Genomic DNA, 23,553 nt, shown 5'->3' on the forward strand with positions numbered 1-23,553 from the left:
TCTGAGACTAATCCTATCAGACGCATTGCTGAAAAGATTGAGGTAGTTTTCTGAAATAATAATAGCAATAACTCATACAGTTTTGGGTTTTTGCATTTCTCATTTCAAGACAGGTCCTACACATGAACTGAAACAGATAGTAAACTCAAATAATTGCCTTGTTTTTCAAGGAAAAAAGCATTTGACACTTTACAGATCTATGGTGACTTGTGCAGTCTTTTTCTGAGGACAGAAGGGAAGTTGATATCTCATTTACGAAGAGTCTGTATTTTAATCTTCAAATGGTGTTCTTATTTGTTTTGATACATACGAAAAATTGTACACAAATGCTTTACATGTGTGATGAGCTTGTTTGGGCTTGTTTTTTTTTTCCTTTTTCTATTGCATGGATTCAAACATAGCAGACTAACTGAGGTATATGAAAGTATACAGGTACACAGTAGAAAAATGCAAAACATTTATGTAAGAAGATTCTTAGGGCTGCAAAGAACATCAGCACATTCTTTCACTCCCACTTTTGCTTTTTGTGATCCCAAATGCCTCAGCCAGATGCCAAGGCAAACAGATCAGCCACCCGTTCCTCTCACTATTCCTCTCCAGGAATTCAATTAGAGAAAAAGACTGCCTAGTGAATATACTTCCCATTAGCTTCTCCTGGACCTCAGAGCTCAAATTCATTTGTAAAGCAGAAATAACCCACACAGGAGGGTTCTTAAAAGAGTAATTTCTTTAAAAGGTCACACGTGCACTTTTGAAAGAATTGAACACCTGTGCTAAAGGAGTTGTCAGAGCTCTTACATGAAACGCAGGTTTTGCAGGCATCAAAATATAAAATCTAAATGTGTTTGTCTTTCAGAACTTTTATTTATTTGTTTGTTTGTTTTTGTAATGTACACATTTGTACCTACATTATGTATAGCTAAATATGGCAGTTGGATATGATGGCTGGAAACTCCCCTCAAACTTAATTAACTCCTATCCAGCATCTTCATAAATTGGTCATTTGTCCATAAAAGAGAGCTGAAAATAACATCTCCTCTAAGTCACAGTTCAGTTAATGATCTTACACAGATACTACTGGAAGGTCTGAAGTTAAATGCCACAGTTAAGGAAAGGTGTTACCCCTTGTTTCTTCCTAATTCAACTTCACTAAATGTAACAATTCCAAGACAAAAGGTGACAGCTCGAGCCCAGCACCCAGAAGAAATCCAAGCTGGTTTGTTTTTTTTGCATTACTGAAGTACAAGGACAGTCATCCAACAGATTGCCAATAAAATTTGAAAAGGTTTCTCCTCTAATTAGTACTTTTTTTTTTTTTTTTCCAGGAGAAAAAGTACTTTCTACATGATGCTGGAAGCTATAAAACAACATCAGCAACAACAAAACACACAACAGAGCCCAGTGACCAATACTAGCTTCTTATATGGGCAATGTGGCTGTTACCCAAGTAAGAAGCAATACACTTTTCTGAAACTTCAGCAGAATGCAAGGCCTCTCATGTTGCAGCGGATGGCAAACTAATACAATTATTTTGCTGTAGAAGGTATTTAGAATGAAATCTCACTTAGATCTATTAATTTGTTTGATTTTATGTAGCTGAGAAACAGATTTCTTTCAAGTATTGGTCACAGAAGCACAATGTCAAGCTGTAGCTCTCTTTCCTTCTTTTCATGCTAGAGGAGAAAGAATATATGAGAATTATCTATTTCCCAAGATTTCCAATTGATATTTGACTATAGAACAAATATCCCTAAATCACTATGAAATGAAGTCTTAAAATTCCTGGGTTATATAATAACCTAATTTCCTCACTAAATGTAATGCTTTTAGTATCATTCTCTAGTTTCTCTTTTTTTCCAAGTTAGGTGAAAACTTAGGTCTTTGCTGTCTACCTCCACTGCCTGGCCTCTGTTACTGAGGGATTTATTAGATGCATTTCCAAGTCTGCATTAGCAGTGACTAAGTTTATTAAGTATTTACATCTGGTATCACATAAGCATGTCTAACATAAGCACTGCTGGAGTAAATGTATGTGCTATATAAATAACGAAGGAATAATGGATTGGATCAGCTCCATCTGGAAATGGGTTAAACTCTTTGATATCCCAGGCAGGAGCTCTTTCTAAAGGACTAAACCAATACGAATTTCTCACTGCAGAAAGTGGCTGGATACTTTGACAGCTGTGCTGGAAGACAGATCACTGCAGCCGCCAAAGTGTGCGGCAGGACCTTAATAGGCAATGGGTGAGTGTGGTTCACCCTCCAGAAAAAGGGATTTCAGTGCCAGAAGAAGCTGGGTTGTTTGGAGCAGATACAACCCATTCAATCCTGTCACTCTGAAGGATCTATTTCTTCTGACACCTGCCTTGGGGTTGGATCCAATTGATCATGGAAGGTCATGGCGGTGTTCCTTTTGGTACCCCTTTTTTTGCCATTACAGTGGCAGAAAAAAACAAAAACAAAAAAACAAAAAAACTTGTTGCAAACATCCATATACACATACATGTGTGTATGTTGTAGTGGAAATGCTGAGTCACAGCCTGAAACAGTGATTGAGCACCTAGTGGGAAGGCAGAACGAATCCAGGGGAGTTCACCTGCATGCAATGCACCTGAGTGACCAGAAAGGGTGGAGACAGAATCGATCCCTTCCCAGACCTCATTTAAGGGCTGGCAGTATAGATGAGGGTATCTTGCTGGATATCCCTGCCTCCTAGAAGTCTTCTGTGGGTAAGCAGTTTTAATTCTTTTGTTTCTAGATTAACAGCTGCTGCATTTGGGTTTGTTCTCATTTGTTGTAGCCTAGCTCCACTATTATTGCTGTACTTTCCATCACATTATAGCACTATGTATGTATATGTAAATATTTGAAAGCTCTATTTCATTTCTAGTATATGATGTGAAATGACGTTTAAAAAAAAAAAAAAGCAGACTAATTTTTAGATAGTGGAAATTTAATGAGCAAAAATCATGGGCAGAATGATTGGGGGATGTGATGGTCAATGTATAGCTAGCCAAATTCAGCTTAGAGCTCTTTAATCATCAGGGCTATAGGAGCAATTTTGAACACAGCAGTAAGGAGATGAGGAGTGAGTTTATACAGGCATGAGGATTACCAGATTGCTGCACTCTTTGTTTTTATCAGACATCTCACATCCTTCTTGCACTTTGCAATCATAGAAAGAACTGTTCAGTAGCTGTACCGTAGCGGTGCTGTTTGCATCTGTGAAGAATTATGGGCACTATTGTTTTGGTTGTGCACAGTTCACATTTTCAAGCTTTCTTTGAAGCTGTGTGAACTGGAAAATGCAGGTTCTGTCTGTGGTTATATGATTTCTGCAGCTGGGTTTCTTGTCCTGGACAGGATCCATCAAAATATGCTTCAAATAATTTTAGTGGAGCTTTTCCCAGCCTCACAAATTGGGAGCTCTCAAGGGAAAGAGCAGGTCTGAGATTAATTCCAACAGCAGTGAGGCAAATATCTGATCTATAATATTAGCTCTTTCTCAAGTGTATACTTGCAGGTACATTTTGCACAACTGCTAATAGGTGCAGGTTTTCATTTTTGATGCCACAGAGGTATCAAGAAACCAATCAGACAGCATTTTGTCCTCATTTATAAATGAGTGGCTAATAACTAGAAGTTGGTACAAATTAAATCGGACTGATTTTGCTCTAGTTGAGAGCTTGGTAATAACACTGAAATGCAGTATGAAGAGAGGTGTTGTTCAGCCTCCCTGCTTGTCAGAAAATTCATCCATCACAAAATTGATGCACCTGAATATAGCACACTTATACAGTCTGAGAAAGATCTTCAAAAGCACCCATGAGATTAAAGTGCATAAGTACTGATGACTTCAAATGGTACTTACTTTTATGAATGTCAACCCCTGAGACTACAGTAAATTTAATAACATAAAATACTGCTCAAATTCCTACCTAGCTCTATGTAAGCTTGACAGGTCTTGTGAAATCTGACTTATTCTATAAGGGGAAAACAAAAAAGTCTGGGTTTTGTTAGTATTATTGAACTGGAAAATAACAGAATAATGTTTAGCTTATGGTCGATAATGCAGGTAACCATAGCTGCTAACAGCAGACAACAGGTGTAAATCAACAGGTGGGTTTATGTCTGAGAGGAGGCAAGTGGAGGGAGTTAATTTACCTGGACTAATCATCTCACGTAGCAGATATTACTGCTGACAGAGCACAGGAAAATGGATTCACAAGAGGGAATAGCATAGCCTAAAGCATGCAAACAAAAGTAAACACTGATTTGCATCAGAGTCCTCAGCCTATTTTCTAAAAATAATAATGTTGATTCCAGCAACCCAAGCAAGCCTTATGGGTAGTGTATCAAGAGAAGAGCTATTCATCTGATAATTTTTTAGCAAGAAATAGCAGGAAAATGCAAAGGGAATGAAATTTGGCTGTTAGGACAAAGAAAAAGCAACGCAAATGAGTGCCTATACATGCTGAAATGGCTCAGGCACTCCACAGAAGTTTTCCAGTAGCTGAGAAATCAAGTTTCTGTGTAACTGTCTCCCTTGACTATGTGGTTTTGTATTCTCAAGATACAATGTTTTTTTTTTTTTTTTTTTTTTTCAGTGGCATTCTGCAAGCATTAAATCTATCACCTACATATTGTCAGCTATTTCCAAGGCAGAGAGTTGGGGCTTGCCAGAATTGGTAAGTGGGTTGCTGCTCTGAGAATTGCAAAGGGTGTTGGGAGATACCTTCAAGGTTTTCTGATGAATATCCATTTCAGTGAAGCAATTCATTCCCCACACAAACATTCTGTGATCTGTTTTGTTATCAATAAAGTCTTGCTGTGTGGGATCACATCACCAAAGCTGCTTCTCAAGGGAGGCTGAGGAGCCCTTGGCTGATGGGACCCATCTGCACATGGGTTGTCAACCTATGCTGTTTTATCCAAGAGTAAGAAGGGGCTGTTGGTAGGCTCTGTATTGTCTAATTCTACTTAACATTACCCCCACCTTTTGCTGTAACCCTCAGCCCAACCCCATGCTAAATGTGCAACATGGTGGCATGTGGTGCAAATGCAACTCGAGGGCAGACACAGTGTAAGTGCAGGTCAGACCTGTTCTCCAGTTTTCCTGCTTTCCTGTGTATAAGCTACACACTTGTGGTACGTTTGAGCTCAAGCTCTGACTGTGTGTTGGCACTGAAGGAATGCTGTGTGGATGAAGAAGTGACATTCAGTATCTTGTACTTGTTTCATCAAAGTCTGTTTCTATTCTGGCAAAAATGTTACTTGGGGATTTTTCTTCTCACTGGATGCTTTCAGGATTTTTCTTATTCTTTTACATTTTTCTTTGTTGCTAGCCTTAAACTGGAAGCCTTGGCAGCTCTAAGCTATGAATATTATTGAATATTGCTTATTTAATTTAGTCGTGTTGACGGCAAAGCCTGCAGAGTTTCAATTGCAATGCACAGCACAAATTCAGGATAATGGACTTTTAATTCACATAAAAGGCACTAACTCATGTACATATGTAATAATGAAGAATGTGGTGGTGCTTCTATCATGCTAAGAAAATTACCTCTATGGAAAAGCGTTCCTTTTTATAGTTAAAAGAACATTTACTTCTTTTGTATAAAAGAATATGGAATATGGTGCATAATTAATGTTTTCTCCTTGTGTGCATCCGCATGGCATAAACAGAGAAGCTAATCATCTTTTTGCTATGCAGGAGATGTCAATAAGCTGGAGTTTGTGCTCTATTCTATTGAAGTCCCAGTCAATAACCTATCTCTCAATAAACGCAGGTCTAATGTCTGTTGAGATGCGAGTTACTGCTGAGGGGAAAATGACTTCTGTGTTTACCTACCTCCAAAATGTGCTTTATCCCTTTTCATTTGCCAGATAAAAACAATTGATTGCCTTAACTTATCCACTGCAAAGGAAAAAAACATCTATGATCAGGGGACTATTGACAACAGAAGAATTCTAGTGGAAAGAAAATTACCTTTCCATCTTAAGTAACGATTTTAATTTCATCAAACACAATGTCTTTAAATTCCCTTTTAAATCCAAATGCATGAGATGTTTCACAGATTCTCCTGGGACTGTATGTACCATATGTCAGAGGAAAGTTTGGAGGGCAAATTGCAGGATGACTGATCAAACACTGATATTTTTATTTTTAACTCTAACACAGAATTTACACAGCACACCTGTGATTTCTATAAGCCTGCCAATTGCCTTGCATAAATTGAAATGCATTGCAGTGCCTCAGTGATGTTGCCCAGGTTTCCCCTAAAGTCAACTCTGTGTCCTTTAGGTTCCCGTAACTGCATGGGAAATATCAAAGTAATTCATTATATGAGGAAAAGAGTGAGTGGGGGATTAAATACTTCAGCTCTTCAGCATCAGGCAGCCAGCTCCCTTCCCTGTCACTGTTTTCCCCCTCCACACACCCTTCTTCTGTAGCTCTCTACCCACATTCTCTGCCTCCTCCTTGCTGCATTATATTTGTCTCCTCCACCTTTTCTATATCCCTTTCCACTATAGAAACTCTCTCCTCTCAGCCATGCCACCATGCTTTGCCACTGTTTCCCACCACTGCATCCATGTCTCCAATCATTGTAGCCCAGGAAGTGGTAGTTGCTGTTGGAACCACTCACTACTTTAAGGAACTGTACTGATTCAGTCACCCTGTGGCCACTCAACCAACATGTCTGGTGGTGGTGCTTATTTCTGAGCTGCATGGTGTTTTGGCAGTAAAGCTTGCCTGCTTGGGTTAGGGAACTTCCCAGCTAGGCAAGCACATGTGTGCTCATTAGGTTATCAAGTCATCCTTCAAGCTAGTGCTACCTCAGGGCTGTGATGAGTTTCAAGTAATTGTTTGGGAGTCTCAGAGGGGGAAGAAAAATAAAAAATGAAAATCCATATCCCTATGGAGATGACCCATGTAACTCAAATTATATTTAAGTGGAGACCAAACACATTTTCTCATGTCTGGCTTGAAGGCAGCCAGTGCTCTTCAGGATGTGACCACCAAGGTTTCTGGTGCCAAAAGCAGCCAGCTTTATACAATAACTGGGCTTGGCCACACCACGCGAAGGATTATAGTTTTGCCCGTATTTTTTCTGTCCAGTTCTGGACTCCCCTGTACAAAATACCCAAGGCTCTCCATAAAAGAGTCCAGCAGATAGCTATGAAAATAATAAAGGGTGTGGAAAACCACTCTTGTGAGGAAAGGCCTAGAGATCTGGGTTTGTTCAACCTTGAAAAAAGAAGACTCAGAGGGGATCTGATCCATGTCTATAAATACTTAAGGAGTGGGAAGCAAAAGGATGAGGCTGGATTCTTCTCAGCAGTGTGTGGCAACAAGACAAGGGGAAATGGTCACAAATGCACAGATGTGCATGAGAGCTTCTTCCCAGCGCAGTGACGGAGCAGTGGCACAGCTGCACAGAGAGGTGGTGGAGTCTCCTTCTCTGGAGACGTTCCAGACCCGCCTGGACGCCTACCTGTGCAACCTGGGCTAGGGAGCTGCTGTGGCAGGGGGTTGGACTCCATGACCTCTAGGGGTCCCTTCCAGCCCCTGTGGTTCTGTGATGTTGCACAAAGAAATATTTCCTTGTGGCTCATGTGTATGTATGAGCTGTTTTAATGCTTAAGTGGAGAAATGTCCCAAAGTTATGCAGATGCATCCATGTTTCCTGTGCTGTAATTATAATTATTTTCATCATAATTTTTCATTATTGCCACTATATTGTGGGTTATTTTTACATATCACTCAATGTGATATAATTAATTAATAATTGATTAAATGTGGACGTGACTCCCAAGAAGAAAAGGAGTGATATCACTTTGCCAAAAACTCTGGACTAAGTTCAGAATGTCACTGTGCTTTGTGCTCTTGATGTGTCATCTCCTCATGCTTCCTCCCTCTGTCACATTAGTCCTGAAGTCCTCAGTGGGAATATTTATGGTGGAAACTACTACTAGATGTGAGTAATAGCATCGGTTTGACTTTGCATTAAATGATAATGCACTGAGAAGGGGCAGAAGTCCTCAGGCTTATTTCAAGGCCTATTTTTAGATAAGATATTCAGACATTTCTTATCAAATAAATGGACATCACAAGTAAAGGCAAGCTACCTTTTTAGAATAAAATAGGAATTCATTTAAACCTTTTCTAAGCTTTCAAAAAAGGTAGATTTAGAGATCATTGAAGCCTCTGCACCTGATTGTAATAATTTATTAATGGGAAAGAAAAAAGTGTAAAAAAAAAAAAAAGGCTGAACCAGTTACAGTTCCTAACCAATTTGCATAAGGACGTCTATGTGGATTTCTGTATCGTTCTCATATTGCAGAGGTGCAGTGGGACCACGAAGTTAAAGGTGTTTTACAGTCAGTAAAAAAAATCTTTAAAAAATCTCTTTAAAAAATGTGATATTCATATAAAGAAAGGGAAAGACTAGGCAGAGAGATCACAGAGAGGCTCCGGATTCCTGGGAAATGATGTTTTGGCTCTAAGCCAACAAAATAATGCTGTCACAGAAAATGCCAAAAGCCATGTAAATTTTCAGTAAGGGGATTGTTGCTTGTAAAATAGTCAAGATGATTATTCTGCTGTGCTTGACGTTGGTTAAGTCTAATTTGGATGGCTGCATTTCACTTCAGGCACACAGATTAATTGGCAGAGTTCAAAGGAAAATAACAAAGATGATTAAAAGGTTTGAAAAAAGGAGGCCTACAAGATAAGGTTAGGAAAAGTGGGTATAGGTGATTTGGAACAAATGAAGTGGCAGGAGGGAAGATTTGGGTTAAGTATAAACAAACTTGAAAGCTTTAAGTAAAGTTCAGCCACAGAGCGAGCTGTCAGGGAGGGTTTTAGACTCACCACTGCTAGAGATACTAAAAGGCAGAAGACCATCTGTCAGGCAGAGTTCAGGGATAATTAAAAAAAGTAGTGTCTCAATTCAGAGTTTGGACTAAATAGCCCACTTATGGCTGGATTTTAATAGATTTGAAGTGGCGTGGCTACTTTTTTTTACATTTGCACTGTGAAGATTGTCTTTATCACATAAAACAGTGCAAGACAATTATGTTGATTACAGATGGGTAAGGATATGTGGATTTTAGTATTTATGATGAATAGATATCTAATGTTAATTTAACCACACTAACACCTTCTGGTTTTCTCCATCATGCTTTGAACATGTGTATTGTGTACACCTTAAAGATGATATAGACAAAAATAAGAATTTATTTAGGTTAATACATTTGTCCAATCCTTCATTATTGCAAGGAAATAACGGGCAAGTCCAGACCTGGGACCTAGGGTTTGTGATTACCACATTCACAGAGATTTTAGATTGGGTTAGAATTGAGAGGTAAATTGTTGATAATGTGTATAAAAGAATGACTGCATTGTCCTACAGTTTTGGCACTGAGATAACACCGGAGCCCAAGCATCTCTTTCAGCTTCACAGCAAACTACTGACTTTCAGCAGACACACAGAATCACAGAATTGTAGGGGTTGGAAGAGACCTACTAGAGATTGAGTCCAACCCCCCTAGCAACCTTGCTCAAGTGGTGTCCTGTGATGATACAGCTGTATTGCCATGACTTTATTCTGGCACATTCTTCCACAGCTGCCTAAAAAGTCATCTGGCAGGTAATAACTGAGGGTTGCAGAGTGCACCTAAGATACCTCTGAGATGCCTACACAAGAACACCACCATCTAGGGCTGGATATGTGCCACTGCCACATCCCTACCACGAGGCATTATGCAGCCTGGCTGAGTACTATTTCCCCCCTCTTTTATACATATCCCTCAAGCTTTGGCTTTCATGACTGATAAGTTGCAACACACTCCAGCTGGTCTTCTGAGGTAGACAAGCAGGGACCATGACTGTAAGGAATGCTTCTGGCCTTGCTTGGGAATGCCTCCACTCTGCTGTGCTTTCCCCCAGTATCCAATGGACCTTGGACCAGTGTTGGGGAATGCTACATGAAGGTAAGATTCACTGGAGTGCGTATATAACTTTTGATGATGGTTTTCTTTGAAAAGGCTTTGCTTCTTTACAGTGTTATCCTTAAAAAAGGAGAAAATGTGAGGGTTTGCTATGAGGGGCATGGACATGGTGTCCATTCAGTGGCCCCCAGACTCCTGATTTTGAGAGTACTTAGATTCCATTGTCCAACCACATCAGTGCTAAGTGCAGTGACATGGCTACGACAGAGTATGTGGCACGTTGAGGAGAAGGTGGCAGAGAGCGTCTGCAGATACAAATGAAACAACAAATTACCTGAGCAGAATAAAAAACACCTTCAGATGACTCAGGGAGTTTCAGTAGAGATTTCTTTTTTTTTTTTTTAATTTCTTTCCCAAGCACGCTCCTCTTTTTGCTCCAATCATTTACTGCCACCCTCCACTTCATACTGCTGTAAATGTTTTATTGACATATTTGCACAGCTGCACATGGCTACTGCACTTCAGAACAGTTTGCAGAAGGTTGTTGTACAAGCTGAGGTATTTCTATTGGGCTGAAACAGATTTCTCAGCTGCTGTTAACATCCCACAAGAAGGCCTGGTAGAAATGCTGTCCTACCCAGTGAGGAACTCGTTATATGCTGCCCAGGCCTATTTAGAGTGGTCTCTGCAATCACTAAGGGCATAAGATACAGCATCCACAACTAGTCTGGGTCCCACTGTCCCCAGAGAGCTGGATGCTGCTCCTCTTCCTTACAACTGTTCTCAGGATGGTGTTAGTGTATTAAGGACATATGATGGCATAACATGGCTTCTCTAGAGCTACCTAATACAGCCTTCATAAAATCCCTAAACCCTTCTAGAACCCCTTCTAAAATTTGTTAATTCGCCACAGCTTATTTCCCTGGAAGTGAGGCCAGTGTGAGGGAAGGGTTAGCCAAAACAGCTGCTCTTTTATGAGCCCATCTAGAAGATTCAGGTGAACCTCACTGATTCCCAGCAGTCTGTTATTATTCATTTTGTCAGTCTACTATAAGCTCTGCCATCCTAATGTCTCAGTTTGACAATGAGTTTCTCGGGTTGATAAACTATTAAAAAAGAAAAAACAAAACAACCCTACTGTGGGAGCCTCTGCTATTAGTGTTAATACAAGATAAATTTCTGCTTTCTGCAAGACCTCAGGTTCCCCACTACCCTACAGAGCCCTACCGGTCTGAGAAGGGTTCAAAGAAAGTTATAACTGCAAGATGCACACCAGCTTTTGGCTTCCCTCTCTGCATTTAGGTTGATAGCATTCACGTCCTTTGTTTTTTTCCTCATTTGGGCATTCTTGTTCCTTTTGATGTTCCTTTCTCTGCTTCTAATAGACTCCTTCATTATTTAGCTTTACAGGTTACTTTCACAGTCTGGGCAATTATGTGAACAAGAGACTTCAAATGCTCAGGTAATTGTTCTGGTCATCCAAGCATAGGTTATTCTCTTTTGGGACAATCTGATACGTAATTTGGAGCAGAAACAGATGTGTGTGGGTGTACGTGTTGGGAGTCGTAACCCTGTTTTCTATAATACATACTGTTCCAAGAGATTTTTAGTGTTACCTACAGGAAGTGATGGGACTTCAGCACAGATATCCATCTAAATTAAATACTGCTTTTCGTGACTTGGTCACTCCCAACTATGTTATGTCAGTTAACTAGAAAGCTTGGTGAGTGTCTGGAAGTTGAAGACTCAAATTAATACCTACAACGTGTGAATGTACTCTCTTTTCCCTATGTTAGTGAAATTCATGGTGGGAACAAACTCCTTCCCTCACCTCAGTGATACCCGGGTAGGTCTTAGAAAGGTATGAATTAGTAATAAGAAAGGAAATTAAAAATTGCCATCTTGGCTATGCACAAAGGGTGAAAAGCAAGACTTGGGAGCAAGAAAGCTTTCTTCTTTCGGGAATATGAACTGAATGTGTGATGCAAGCATTTTCATAAAAAGGGCACTGTCTGACAAGGGCAGCCACCATCAATACCAACAGGGTATGAACTCACTATTTCCTCATTACATTTCACTGTATTTTAAGACTGTACTTATAAGATGCGCTCTAAACTTTGCTTTAAAGAGTAGACCTGATATTAAAAGAAATATAATTCATTTACAACAGCCCTTGCTGCTGTGCTCCAATAACGTAATTGCTTTCATTGTGTCCCAACCATATGATTATTCCTGTTGTGTAGGAAATTTAAGTCCAAGGAATGTCAGATCAAATATAAAAGCCTAGTGCTTACCCATAGCTTTTATTCAATTAAGTAGCTATTACAGAGCTCATGCTATTTCACATAACATAAGGTTGAACGCAAATGTAGTCCCTTATTACAGACACATGTTCATCTAAACAAAATGACACCAACACAATCCAAACCCATTACAGTTTTTCAGTTATTACACTAAGGTGATCATTAGATGGTGAGCAGTCCCTGTGAATGGTAAAGGGGAAAAACAGGAGCCTCTGTAAGCTACGGTTTGAACACAGCAACAGTATTGTTTGAAGTTTATCTGCAAAATTCCTAAGCACAGGGAATCAATGCTTCTCCTGGAGCAGAAGCACTCAGCTGTAGCTCAAAGAACTCTGACTTAACAAGTGGTATGCAGTAGTATGTCATGCACACAGCCGGGGTCTGACACAGGCAAAGGCAGCATCTGAGCAGCATTTAGGAACTTATCCTTGAACTGAGATCTAAAATGTCCTGTCCATTGCTGCCCAGTCTTGCTGTGCTTATTGAACTCCTCACGTTGTCTCTGCACATTGCTTCTGCATTGCACACAGGATCCACAAGACTTCCTCTGCCCTGTATTTCTGAGGGCTCCTCCTAATAAGCATGGTACTAGAGCTCCTATTGCGTGCCATCACATTTTAGCTTCTCACTAAATTGCTGCCCAGCACCATAAGTTCCTAAACCTGTATAGGAAAAAAAAAAAAAACTGATGGCCTTCCTTCTGCAGCCTTGCAGTCTGGCTTTCATTCACAGCTTTGAACCTGTTCAGTATTGCTGGTCCAAGGGGATCTCATGGGAATCGATTGCCAGCAGCGTGAGATCTTCACCTTCCCTCCGTTCCTATCCCTCAGCAGTAGCTTCCAGTTTATGTGAGAGGAATGATGATCTGTCCTCTATCATGCTGTGGCAGGTGGGAGAGTAGACAGAGCTGGGAATTACACCTAAGCCTCTCACACCTGAAGCAGTCTCAGTTCCAGCCTGTTCAGCTAAGGGTAGGCAGGCTGCCACCTCTAAGCACACCTGCCTCCGTCAGCCTGGAGGTGAGGATCATGCTGCTTTCTTGGAGAACTGCTGCAAACACCAACCCTTCTGAAACACTTCTGTCTCTAATTTCCACAGGGATGAAAAGTCTGCTGGAACCTTTACACCTGTTGATGAAACTGAGAAGAGGGCGGGATTTTTGTCACAGCTCTGTGTAGTGAATACCCTGGTTGCTCCATCTAAATAGCTCAGTTTTCTGACTACAAGAAACCATTTCTGAACTTTCCCTGTGTCCCATACAGGCTGCTAATTTCTGATCAAGTCTGAAGCCAGGCAAGATTTTTACTCAGGTTTAACCTGAAGATGGTCTGTTGCTCTTTTACAGTAGGGAGAAAATAAAAACTGTCCCAATATAGAAATACCATTGTGGCTTTTTTCTATTAATAAAAAACTGGGCTAATGCAGTGATAGAGGGTTCCATGCGAAATCACTTCAAATTGCAAATAGTGTTAGATGGAGACAGGGAGTCTGTTATGATGTACTCATCAAACACTATAAATAATATGAAATAGAGAAGAGGCACAGAAATTGTTACTGGCTAGATGGAGAGTGAATAGAGTACAGAGGGTCAGCTTCTATTAAAAAAAAATAATAAAGAAAACAACTCTTGAAGACTCCTGAAATTGGATTTCCTTTTTTTCTTTTCCTCCATAACAGTCAATGTGGTCCAAGCTGGACTTTATCATTCCAACAGGAAGGACAATTTCCCCACTTAAGCCACTTTACTGGCATAATTGCAAGACAAAAATAAACGTCCATGGCTTCCTACACCTCCTGTCAGTTTCTGTCTGCAACTTTTTACTTTAAGCTTATTATGAGAAGGGGATTTTATTGTTACATTTGGCTGGCAGCTGGAATTCTCCAAATGAGGTAAGCAGGGCTGAGGCACATGCTTTCATCCCTCAGCAAAAATCTTGCAACATACGGTGCTGTTATGTCCCCAAGCTTTAAGTGAAGAGGAAAATAGGCATCTGGGCTGGGTTCATTTGTAACGCTGCGCTTGCTAGATTTATATGGAAAGACAGATGAAGGCAGACACTTTAATTACTTCACCCTAGCTTTTTATTACAACATCAAGTAAAATGGTGAGTTACAGAGGATAATGGGTGTGAAACACCTGGGATGAAGTCACACACAAGCTTATAGTTTGTTATCTGCCAATAGGGCTTTAAATATTGACCATTTCTGTACATGCATCTTTGTGATAATTCTGATTTTCTTGATAAATCATTTCAGGGTTACTCTGCTTTCAGCTATGAGGTAGCTACTAGGACTGGGACCCCGCTTTTTTCTTCTGGAATTTCCTGAACTGGGACTGTATCGCCACGGCCGCCCGCTCTGTCTCTGGCGCATCCATGTCTATGTCAAATTCTTCTTGAACTTTCTTTTGTCCATCTGCCCAAAGAAAGCAAAAGAAAACATCAATACATTTTTCAAACAGATATAATCATTGGACAGCACACATGAAACACCCTCTCTCCTCCACATACACAGCCATGATGATGGGGAGCATATTAAGAAAAATAATTCTAGAGCCAGTTTTGGCTAACACAGCTGAATCCATCCCTTTCCCAAAACAGCAGCATCTGTGACAGCCTGTTTATAGCTATTCACTGAGAAGTGATATGCAAGCAGTGCTCAAAAGTCATTACACAACAACCTGACATACGAGGAAGTCCTCTTCTGCCTGAGTAATTAACACTGAGGGGCTGAGGGACCCTCCTGTGCTTCCAGGAGGCAGAAGTTACTCAATTCTCCATGTTTCCTTCAGAACAAAGGCACCTTAAAATATTTTAAAATAGAGATGAAGATCCTGTTCCTATCCCATGACTGGTGTTAATAAGAAGAGATATTACTTCCTAAGTCTGATTTCCATCCTTTTCACTTGTTTCCTGCCTAATCCCTCTCAGCACTTACTGCTCTTCCCCACTGAATCATTTACGTTCAATCTCTCGTTTTGCCACTGTCACTCTCCAAAGGCTTTGTTATTGCCTTTCAGACCTGATCCTTGGCTTCTTGCCTTCCTTTATTCCCATTCTTCGGCTTCAGTTCAATTACATTAGGTCTCCACACAGACACAGCCCGGCTGACTTTGCTGAATTTTGTTTCATCCAATCACAGCTTGTAAGTGCAGCTGTAGGAAAACTCCTGCCCTCTTTGCAATGCTAACTCTTATCTGCCTGGACTAACAAAGTGAGAACACACACTCACTCCACTAACCTCATCATATCACTGAGATTCTCTGCTCTGTAATGTTAGTTGTTTGTTGAACTCACGTGCATCGTTCTGTCTCAGTCCCGCAGTGACTTTGTGAACTCAGCAATCAGAAAATGAAAACTGATTTGCTTGTCCATATGTCAGAACTTCTCCATTAGTAAGATCCTGTTAACTAAAGCTATTCTGAAGAGGAGAGTATCACTCACAGAGGAATATTCTTGATATATTTTAACAAAAATTTTACACACTAATAATGAAATGATCACTTAGTTAATCAGTTCTGAAATCAGTAAGGCTACGTGCCCCAGGTCCTATCACTGTCACAGAGAACAGAGCTCAGTGCTGCCTCTCCACTCCCTGTGGAGCTGGAGCTGCCATCAGGCCTCTCCTTCAATTTAATGTCATTTACAGACTTACTGAGTATACCTTCCAGACCTGTACCTGAGTTATTAACAAAAACGCAGATGAGAATTGGCCCTAAAATGGATCCCTACAGAATCCCCATGGTGACTGGCTGCCAGCTATTTTACTCTAACCCTCTGAGCCCAAACCTTCAGTGAAGTACTCACCCATCACATTATGGTTTTGTCTGGACATATGTTGGACATGTTGTCCAGAAGGATACTGTGAGGAACAATTGCATCAAAATCTTAACTAAAATCCAAAAAGATAACATCAACTAGTTTCCCCTGGTCAACTAGGTGGGTAACTTTGCAGTAAAGGAAATGAAGTTTGTTAAACAAGACTTTCCCTTTGTGAACCCATGTTGGCTGTTAACCAGTGACTGCACTGTCATTCAAGTGTTTTTCTATAACTCCCAGAATAATCTCCACAGTTTAACCAGGCATTGAAATTAGACTGACGGGCCTGTAAATAGCAGGGCGTTCTTTCCATCTCTTCTTGAAAACTCAATGTTTGCCAGCTGCCGGTTAATTGATATCTCTCCAGATTCCCAAGACCATAGAAAAATAATTGAGAGGTCTCACAGTGACATCAGTCAGCTGTTTAAGCACCCTGGGATGAATCCCATTGAGCCACACAGACTTATGTGCATTCACCTGTAGCCACAAATCCCACACAGGTTCAAGGTTTACTGGGAGTTTTATACCATTACTGCAGCCATGGTCCTCCAACTCTGTAACCCCCAGAGCCCACCGTCAGTGCTGAAGACAGGCAAAGAAGGCATCAAATATCTCTGCTTTATCTATGTCCCTGTTTGTTTATTTTAAAAAATACCCCTTTTGGTATCCCTCTCAGTACTGGCCAGCTTCAACCGTAATTGAGATTTGGCCACACAGTATTTTTTCCCTACAATAATGAATAGCATCTCTGCAGTGCTGCCAGATTGCACAACTTCACTTCCACTGGATTAGTTGACACAATCGGTAACACTTAATGGAATCTGGCTTGTACAACCCACATCCTACAACAATCTTAACACTATGTTAACTTGCAGTAGTGACTCAGCAATCTTACCAATATTTATTGCCAGAAAAGAAAAGAAAAGAAAAGAAAAGAAAAGAAAAGAAAAGAAAAGAAAAGAAAAGAAAAGAAAAGAAAAGAAAAGAAAAGAAAAGAAAAGAAAAGAAAAGAAAAGAAAAGAAAAGAAAAGAAAAGAAAAGAAAAGAAAAGAAAAGAAAAGAAAAGAAAAGAAAAGAAAAGAAAAGAAAAGAAAAGAAAAGAAAAGAAAAGAAAAGAAAAGAAAAGAAAAGAAAACCAATTCAGCATACATGAAGATCCATTTTACTTCTTTCTATTTTCATACCCATTCTTATTGAAATGAAAACCAAAATCTATAATGAATTCTTTCTGCACCTCTATTTTTCAGTCAATAAATAGAAATGTTTGGACCAACTGTTTTCAGCCATGATTTAGACTTGCAGATTAGAAAATCAGAAAGGTTCAAAATAAAAGATATTTTAAAGGGTAATTAAGACTTCCATTGCTTGCTAATGGGTGGTACAGAAATACACAGATGATTCATGTACTTTATAATGAAACATGCGTACCATCTATATACAATGCATAACATATCTGTGATTTCTTTCTCCCTATGTCTATCCTTATCTTTCTATTTTTCATGTACATGTGTATCCACATTTGAATACACAGAGAGTATACATGAATATATATAGAAATACACAGACATATTTGTTTAAAGATTTTTAAGTCTTGTGTTAAACTGAAAAGAGCTAAATGGGGTATTCCATAAAAGCTGGGAATGAGATTGTCTTGCAGTTATCCCCCAAACAGTTTCTATTGATGTCTGTCAAAACACAGACACTTTAACAGATGGATTGTTGATCTGGAGAGAGAACGTAATGCTGCACCTCCTTCAGTTTTGTCTGTGCTAAAGGAAAAATATTTTAGATTTTAGCTTGAGTTGCCTTACTAAAAGTAGCCTAATGATTGGATCACACGCCACTCGGACCACTGCTTTTGTTTTGCTGGTTGGTTAGCATTAAAAGTAGGAGTTAACATGACCACTTAATCACAGTGAAAACCTAACCTATACATAGGACCTGTACAGCTTACAGATGACCTTATTGCACCAGTATGAGAGACAAAGCTTTTTTGTACTTTTTCTACTATATATGTACCTATGCCACGCTAGCTTTATCCATTAATATTGCTCGCACATGTGAAACATTCAAGTTTGAATGCTCAAATCAGTGAACTGAATGCATATCCACACAAGTGTCCTTCTTTCATTCACTGACTCCCATGCCTAGCTTTTCTTTCATAAGGAATAACCAGCTTGGAAGTGATCTGCAAACCCAGATAATTTTCTCTCTCAGCAGGCCAGGAAGCTCTTGCACAGAGTGTACAATTTGACTTTGAATATAGTTCTAAATTCCCTCTCCCCCCTGTCATACAAACAATTTTGTTGGTATCTACGCTTTCTAGACTAATTTAGGTATAGATTTTTCCACATGGGTACCACAGGATCTTTGGTCATCTTTCACTGGCCAACATGAGGGGTCTGTCTCAGTAGATTTCAATTCACAAAGGACTCATGATTTTGAGGTGTTTGGAAATCAGAATCAGTAGAGTCACCAAGTGTACCAGCTGGGTTCACCAGCTAGGATCACCACCAACAGGGGAGGGGAAAAGAACAATCTCATCATGGCCATGTATCATCTCAGGCAAATCTGAGCTGGGACAGAATGAACTGCTTAGTGAACAGCATTGACTTCTTGATAACTTCTGTCATCATCATGCTCAGCACCAGGTTGGCATTACAGACTAACTTCACAGGCCTAAAGACCTGCACAATCCAAACTTTACTTCAGTATATCAATAGTCATCTCAGCAGGAGAGCCTGAAACTGCATCTAATTAGCTCTTTTCCAAATCTAAAATCCTGAAAACTCATTTCACATTGTTGCAATTGAAAAAGTTCTACTTATTCAATTTCCAGATGAAACATTAGAAAGTTATCTCTGTAATCTGCTGCAGTGCCTCATGAGCCTTTGCAAACACTGGATGGATAATGAAACTGCCAGAAAACACAGAAAACAATAAAATCTAACACATTAAAATCTGCCCAGACAACTCTAGTGAAGCATGGTGTAAGTGTAATTATTCACAAATATGCCTTCAGCAATTTCTTTCATTTACTTTTTTAGTACAAAGAAAAATGAATTACAACAGCATTGGCAAAAACAGAACATTGTTGATTCCCTATGGGCCAAAAACCTAAAAAGTCTGCTGTGGCCTTTGAACAAAGAGGCAATAGACTAACGTTTCCTAGATGTGTTCATTGAAAGATAAAAGCTGGTTAGCTGGATTTGGAGGAAAAGAAGACTCATTTTTTATTGTCAGAATTTCTCTATCCACCAGATGAAGTAGTTTGCTTGTCACTGACTGGAAAAACATTCAGCATGAAAAACTGCATGGGCTGGAGTCTCTAATTTCATGTCTTTAAGTGCTATCCTCCACCCCTGCTCACCCAGCCCACATTCAATGGGAATTATGGGACTCTACTGAAGATGGAATATACTCAGAAAGAATACTGCTTTTTTCAGAGGGTAAACTGCAGCATTTAGAAAAAGGCTAAATGAAATGTGGGACAGAATCACAGTGCTCCATGGCATGCTGGAAGCAGTATTTTGCCTTAGGCAGGATCATTACCTCCCACAGTTCAAAAGATTGTTCAAGCTGTAACAGTCTTTATGCCACCCTGATCCCAAGCTATTACACCAGTCTGTCCAACGAGGCAGAACAGTCTCTAATTAAGGAGGACAAAAACAGGCAGAAATCTCACAGATGTTGACATTCATGTGGAGCATTACCTTTATATTACAAGAACTGTCATTTTTTTTCTGACTAGACTGCACAAAGAAAACAGACAGAGAAAACATATGGGTGCTTAGGTGTATGGACAGTCACATTTTAGTCCATATAACTGCCAATTTGAAAGTCAAGAGATGATACAACCATTCTTTCTCCTCTGTATTCAACTGAGAAGTGAGGAAGAGAAAGACGAGGTCTTGTCTTCTCATGGAAGGAAAAAAGAAGGAAGAGCTAGGGGATTCAACCTTGTCTTTTCTTTCTCTGCAAGATGAGGAAAAAAAATGCTTAAACTGATCTTATGATTGATAAAAGGAAACGATATATTTCTCAGCACTAAAGTACCCCCAGCCACTTACCAAGGCCACATAACCGAGCAATTGGCTCTGAGCCTTTGTTTCAGTCACCCAGCTGCTCCCAAGGAGACTTACTTCACACAGCATCTGAACAGATGGGATTGCTAACGGAGTGGATGTTGCCCAAGCCCAGCAGAAAAAAAAGGGAAAGTAGCTGACATTGCCTCATTATACTTATTTATTTTCTAACCCATTATTTTGCTGAATAAAAAGTCAAATAGAGGTCTCTCTGAGATCATCAGCTCAGCAACTGCAGTTTGCTGTACTCTGTGATATCAGGAACAAACATCTCCCAGATTCTTCAGCATTGTACTGGTTCCATGACCTCACTAGCTTAGCATGAACAGCTTGTGATTGTTGAGACAGGATGCTGTGAGGGCTGTGCCTCAGTATCCCTCCAGTGATGGGATCTCTCTTCCATATGAAGAGTCTGTTACGGCACAGTGGGCTGATGACAGCTCATTAGCAAAGAACATATGCATTCTGAGGTACAGATCTCCATGTTATTGCTGGGGTGCTGATGTACTAAACAAAGACTGGAATGTTATAGGCCTTTGCATTAGCTCTGTCTGCCTCCCGAGCTAAATCTCTTGGCAATTACTTCTTTCACATGCATGTTTCTGGTGTCAGTATCCAAAGCTAAGTAAGTTTGGTCAAACTTGATGGAGTAGTTGAAAGCCATTGGCTCTAGTCATATTAGTGGCACATCTCTAGTTTGGTGGCCACTTCCAGAAGACCTGAATCCCCGTGAGACTTATAATTAATTTCTATGCCAACATAGTAGCATAATGCCAACACTGTACCAGTCCTATGTGGAATTACCTCAGTGTGAGCTTTGTGGCCTCATCATCTCCTCAGCTGCAATAAGCACAATCCCATCAGTCCTCCAAGCAGCAACCACTGGACTGTGCAAGATAGCAATGCTGCTTTCTTCACCTTCCTAACTGTGTCTACACAATAGTGCACCACTAACTGACTCACAGAGATAATGCAACTCAAAGGTTCAGCTGCTATACCTATTAAGGACAGAAATTAGCTTAAGAATAACACAATGCTTTTCCTTCCTACTTATTAAAAATGCTTCAGGGTGATGCACGCATTTCTTGGCAAGGAATGCATCATTACATTTGCTCTTGTTTCTGCATTTCATAATGAACTCAGACATTTAAGCACCACTTTCCAAAGTCAAAAGCTGTCTGTTCTGTCTGTATCAGCAAAGAGGCACTTAATGGTAGGGGCAGTTATGGGCTTATACAAAGGTGTTAATTTTCCATGGCCAGTTATTTGAAGATGGGAGGTGATGGAGAAATGCTGTGTACACACAGCAATAATTTATGAAACCAAAGAGCAAACCTTGAAGCACAGTAAGGTCCTGTGACTTCACAAGCACAGTGTGAAGCAAAATAAAGGTTATTATTAGTGATCAGATCAAATGTAACAGCTATTTTTATTTGAACCACACTAACCATCCCCTTGATATTACCCAAAACATGCTAGAAAAGAATTAACACCTTCCGACTACACTGTAAATTACAATTTTTTTATAAAGATGACTTCATTAGAAAATCAGGATCCTTTCTTGTTCAAATTGACCTTTGCTTTTGTAATGCAGTGCTTTCAGTCATCTAATTCAAAAGACTAGTTTTGCTGTATAAAATAGTGGTGGTTCTCACATGAATTTAAAAATGTTATTTCAGTGTGAGGTTTCTGAAGAGTCTGATTCATCTTTTTTTTCCTAATTGTAACAATGTGAGAGAGCAGAAATAATTTTTTCTGATATTCAGTGAAGTACAACAAAACTATGTACGTAGTGGGGTAAAATATAATGAAACCAAAATGAATTGTAATAAAATTTAACTTAAAAAAATAGCATTTTCAAGTAATTCATAGCCAAAATAAAGGTAGATCGATTTTGCTCAACAAGTAATACAGAAAAAAATATTGTTTTTCTTTAAGTGGAAGTATTATTTAAGCAATCATTTCTCATCTCCAAAATAATTTATGTATCAATTAAAGACCTTTCAAATGTCTTACAAATGCATACCTGATGCACGGATAGGTAGGTACGTGTTAATGGGGGATCTACAAGCTATTCTGGCTATGAAACTACAAGGCATAATTCACATCTCCATGGGGAGACTAAACTCTGTGGAAGTTTAACTATCTACAGAACAAATTAAAATGGATGTTTCAGCTGTATATTCTCATCTCTTGATAACTAAATCTGCACCCGAGGAACGCTAGACTGACTTCTAAAGCCAACAGAAATCTCTGGCATCTAAAAGGAACTGGTGCTGTGGTCAAAGAGAGGGCACAGTCATGATCCTGTGTCACCACAGAATGATAACCTACCAGCAGGCATCCCTATGATCTGCCCCAAGTACCATCCTTAAGAAAGCAAGCCATGACCTTCCTTACAATCTCAATCCAAAATTATGTGAGTGTCTGCAAGAATGCGATCCCCAATGTTCCAGACAAGTTTTAAATGGGAATTGTTATGATGTGTTTTTAATTTCCTGTGCAATTTCCAGTTCTCCTATCTTCACTCAACACTGTGCCTTTAAACAGCTTTGCTGTGGAAAGAGCTGCATTTCAGCAGCGCGTGAAGCAAACCATCCTCTTGCCTCGCTAGTCAAACGCTTGATTAATATATGATTAGTTACTTTCCTATTATGGTAGCATTCAGGCACTCTAAGTCATAGATGGGAACCCTAATGTGGTAGGCACTTACAAATGCAGAATAATAAATTCTCTCCCCTCCACAGCTCCTCAGTTCTCTGACCTTTGCAAAAGTGTCCTCAGCTGCAAATGTTTAAAATAAAGGCTGGAGAACAGCCCGAAGGCTGCCACCCAGGCTGTGACTACACCAGCAAAACTCACAGGGCCACAGTATGGCTTAGTCACTGTTTACAGCTTCTCTAGAGCATGAAATAGTGGTACAACTGGCATGGCTGGGGCTGTGCCAGACAGCCCTCTGCCAGGTAACGCCTGACTTTTATGGTCAGATGGCATGGCCAGCATCTCTTCTTTGTGGGCAGGGGAGATGTTAACACCCAGGTTTTTTTGCAGGAAGGATAGTTTAGCCCCATTGATGCAAACCATACTGTGCCACTTTACATCCAAGTCAGTGAAAAGACACTAACCCATTTTATTTTCTAATAGAGATGTAGCCTCCAGCCTTTCAAAATGCTTTGTAGCTCTAGACCACTGGGAACCAATTCGAAATGAGTTGGCACATGCTATTAATTACGTGAATACCAATGGTACCTGAGAGCTCTTGCAAAGAAAATGCAAAAGAAGACTGTTCATCCTCAAATGTGATGCTGCTTTCCTTGTGTTGCATAGCAGTGGCACATTCCAGGAATGTTAATCTTTATCACCTCTCTCTCTCTGCAGTTTATAAGGTTAGCT

The 23,553-nt window shown here is 39.9% G+C and overlaps 1 protein-coding gene across 1 annotated transcript in view; it reads right to left on the reverse strand.

Annotated features, from left to right (window-relative positions):
* Window positions 1-14,316: 14,316 nt before the first annotated feature.
* PCP4 (Purkinje cell protein 4) overlaps window positions 14,317-23,553 on the reverse strand; it is a 51,807-nt gene continuing 42,570 nt past the window's right edge. The window contains exon 3 of the mRNA XM_065741680.1: window positions 14,317-14,672. Coding sequence (XP_065597752.1) covers window positions 14,545-14,672 — 128 coding nt within the window. The 3' untranslated portion in view covers window positions 14,317-14,544. The remainder of the gene's footprint in view (window positions 14,673-23,553) is intronic.

Source organism: Cyrtonyx montezumae, unplaced genomic scaffold (genome assembly GCF_038088225.1).
Source record: "Cyrtonyx montezumae isolate F1298 unplaced genomic scaffold, pur_monq_1.0 scaffold_3, whole genome shotgun sequence".
Lineage (NCBI taxonomy): Eukaryota > Metazoa > Chordata > Aves > Galliformes > Odontophoridae > Cyrtonyx > Cyrtonyx montezumae.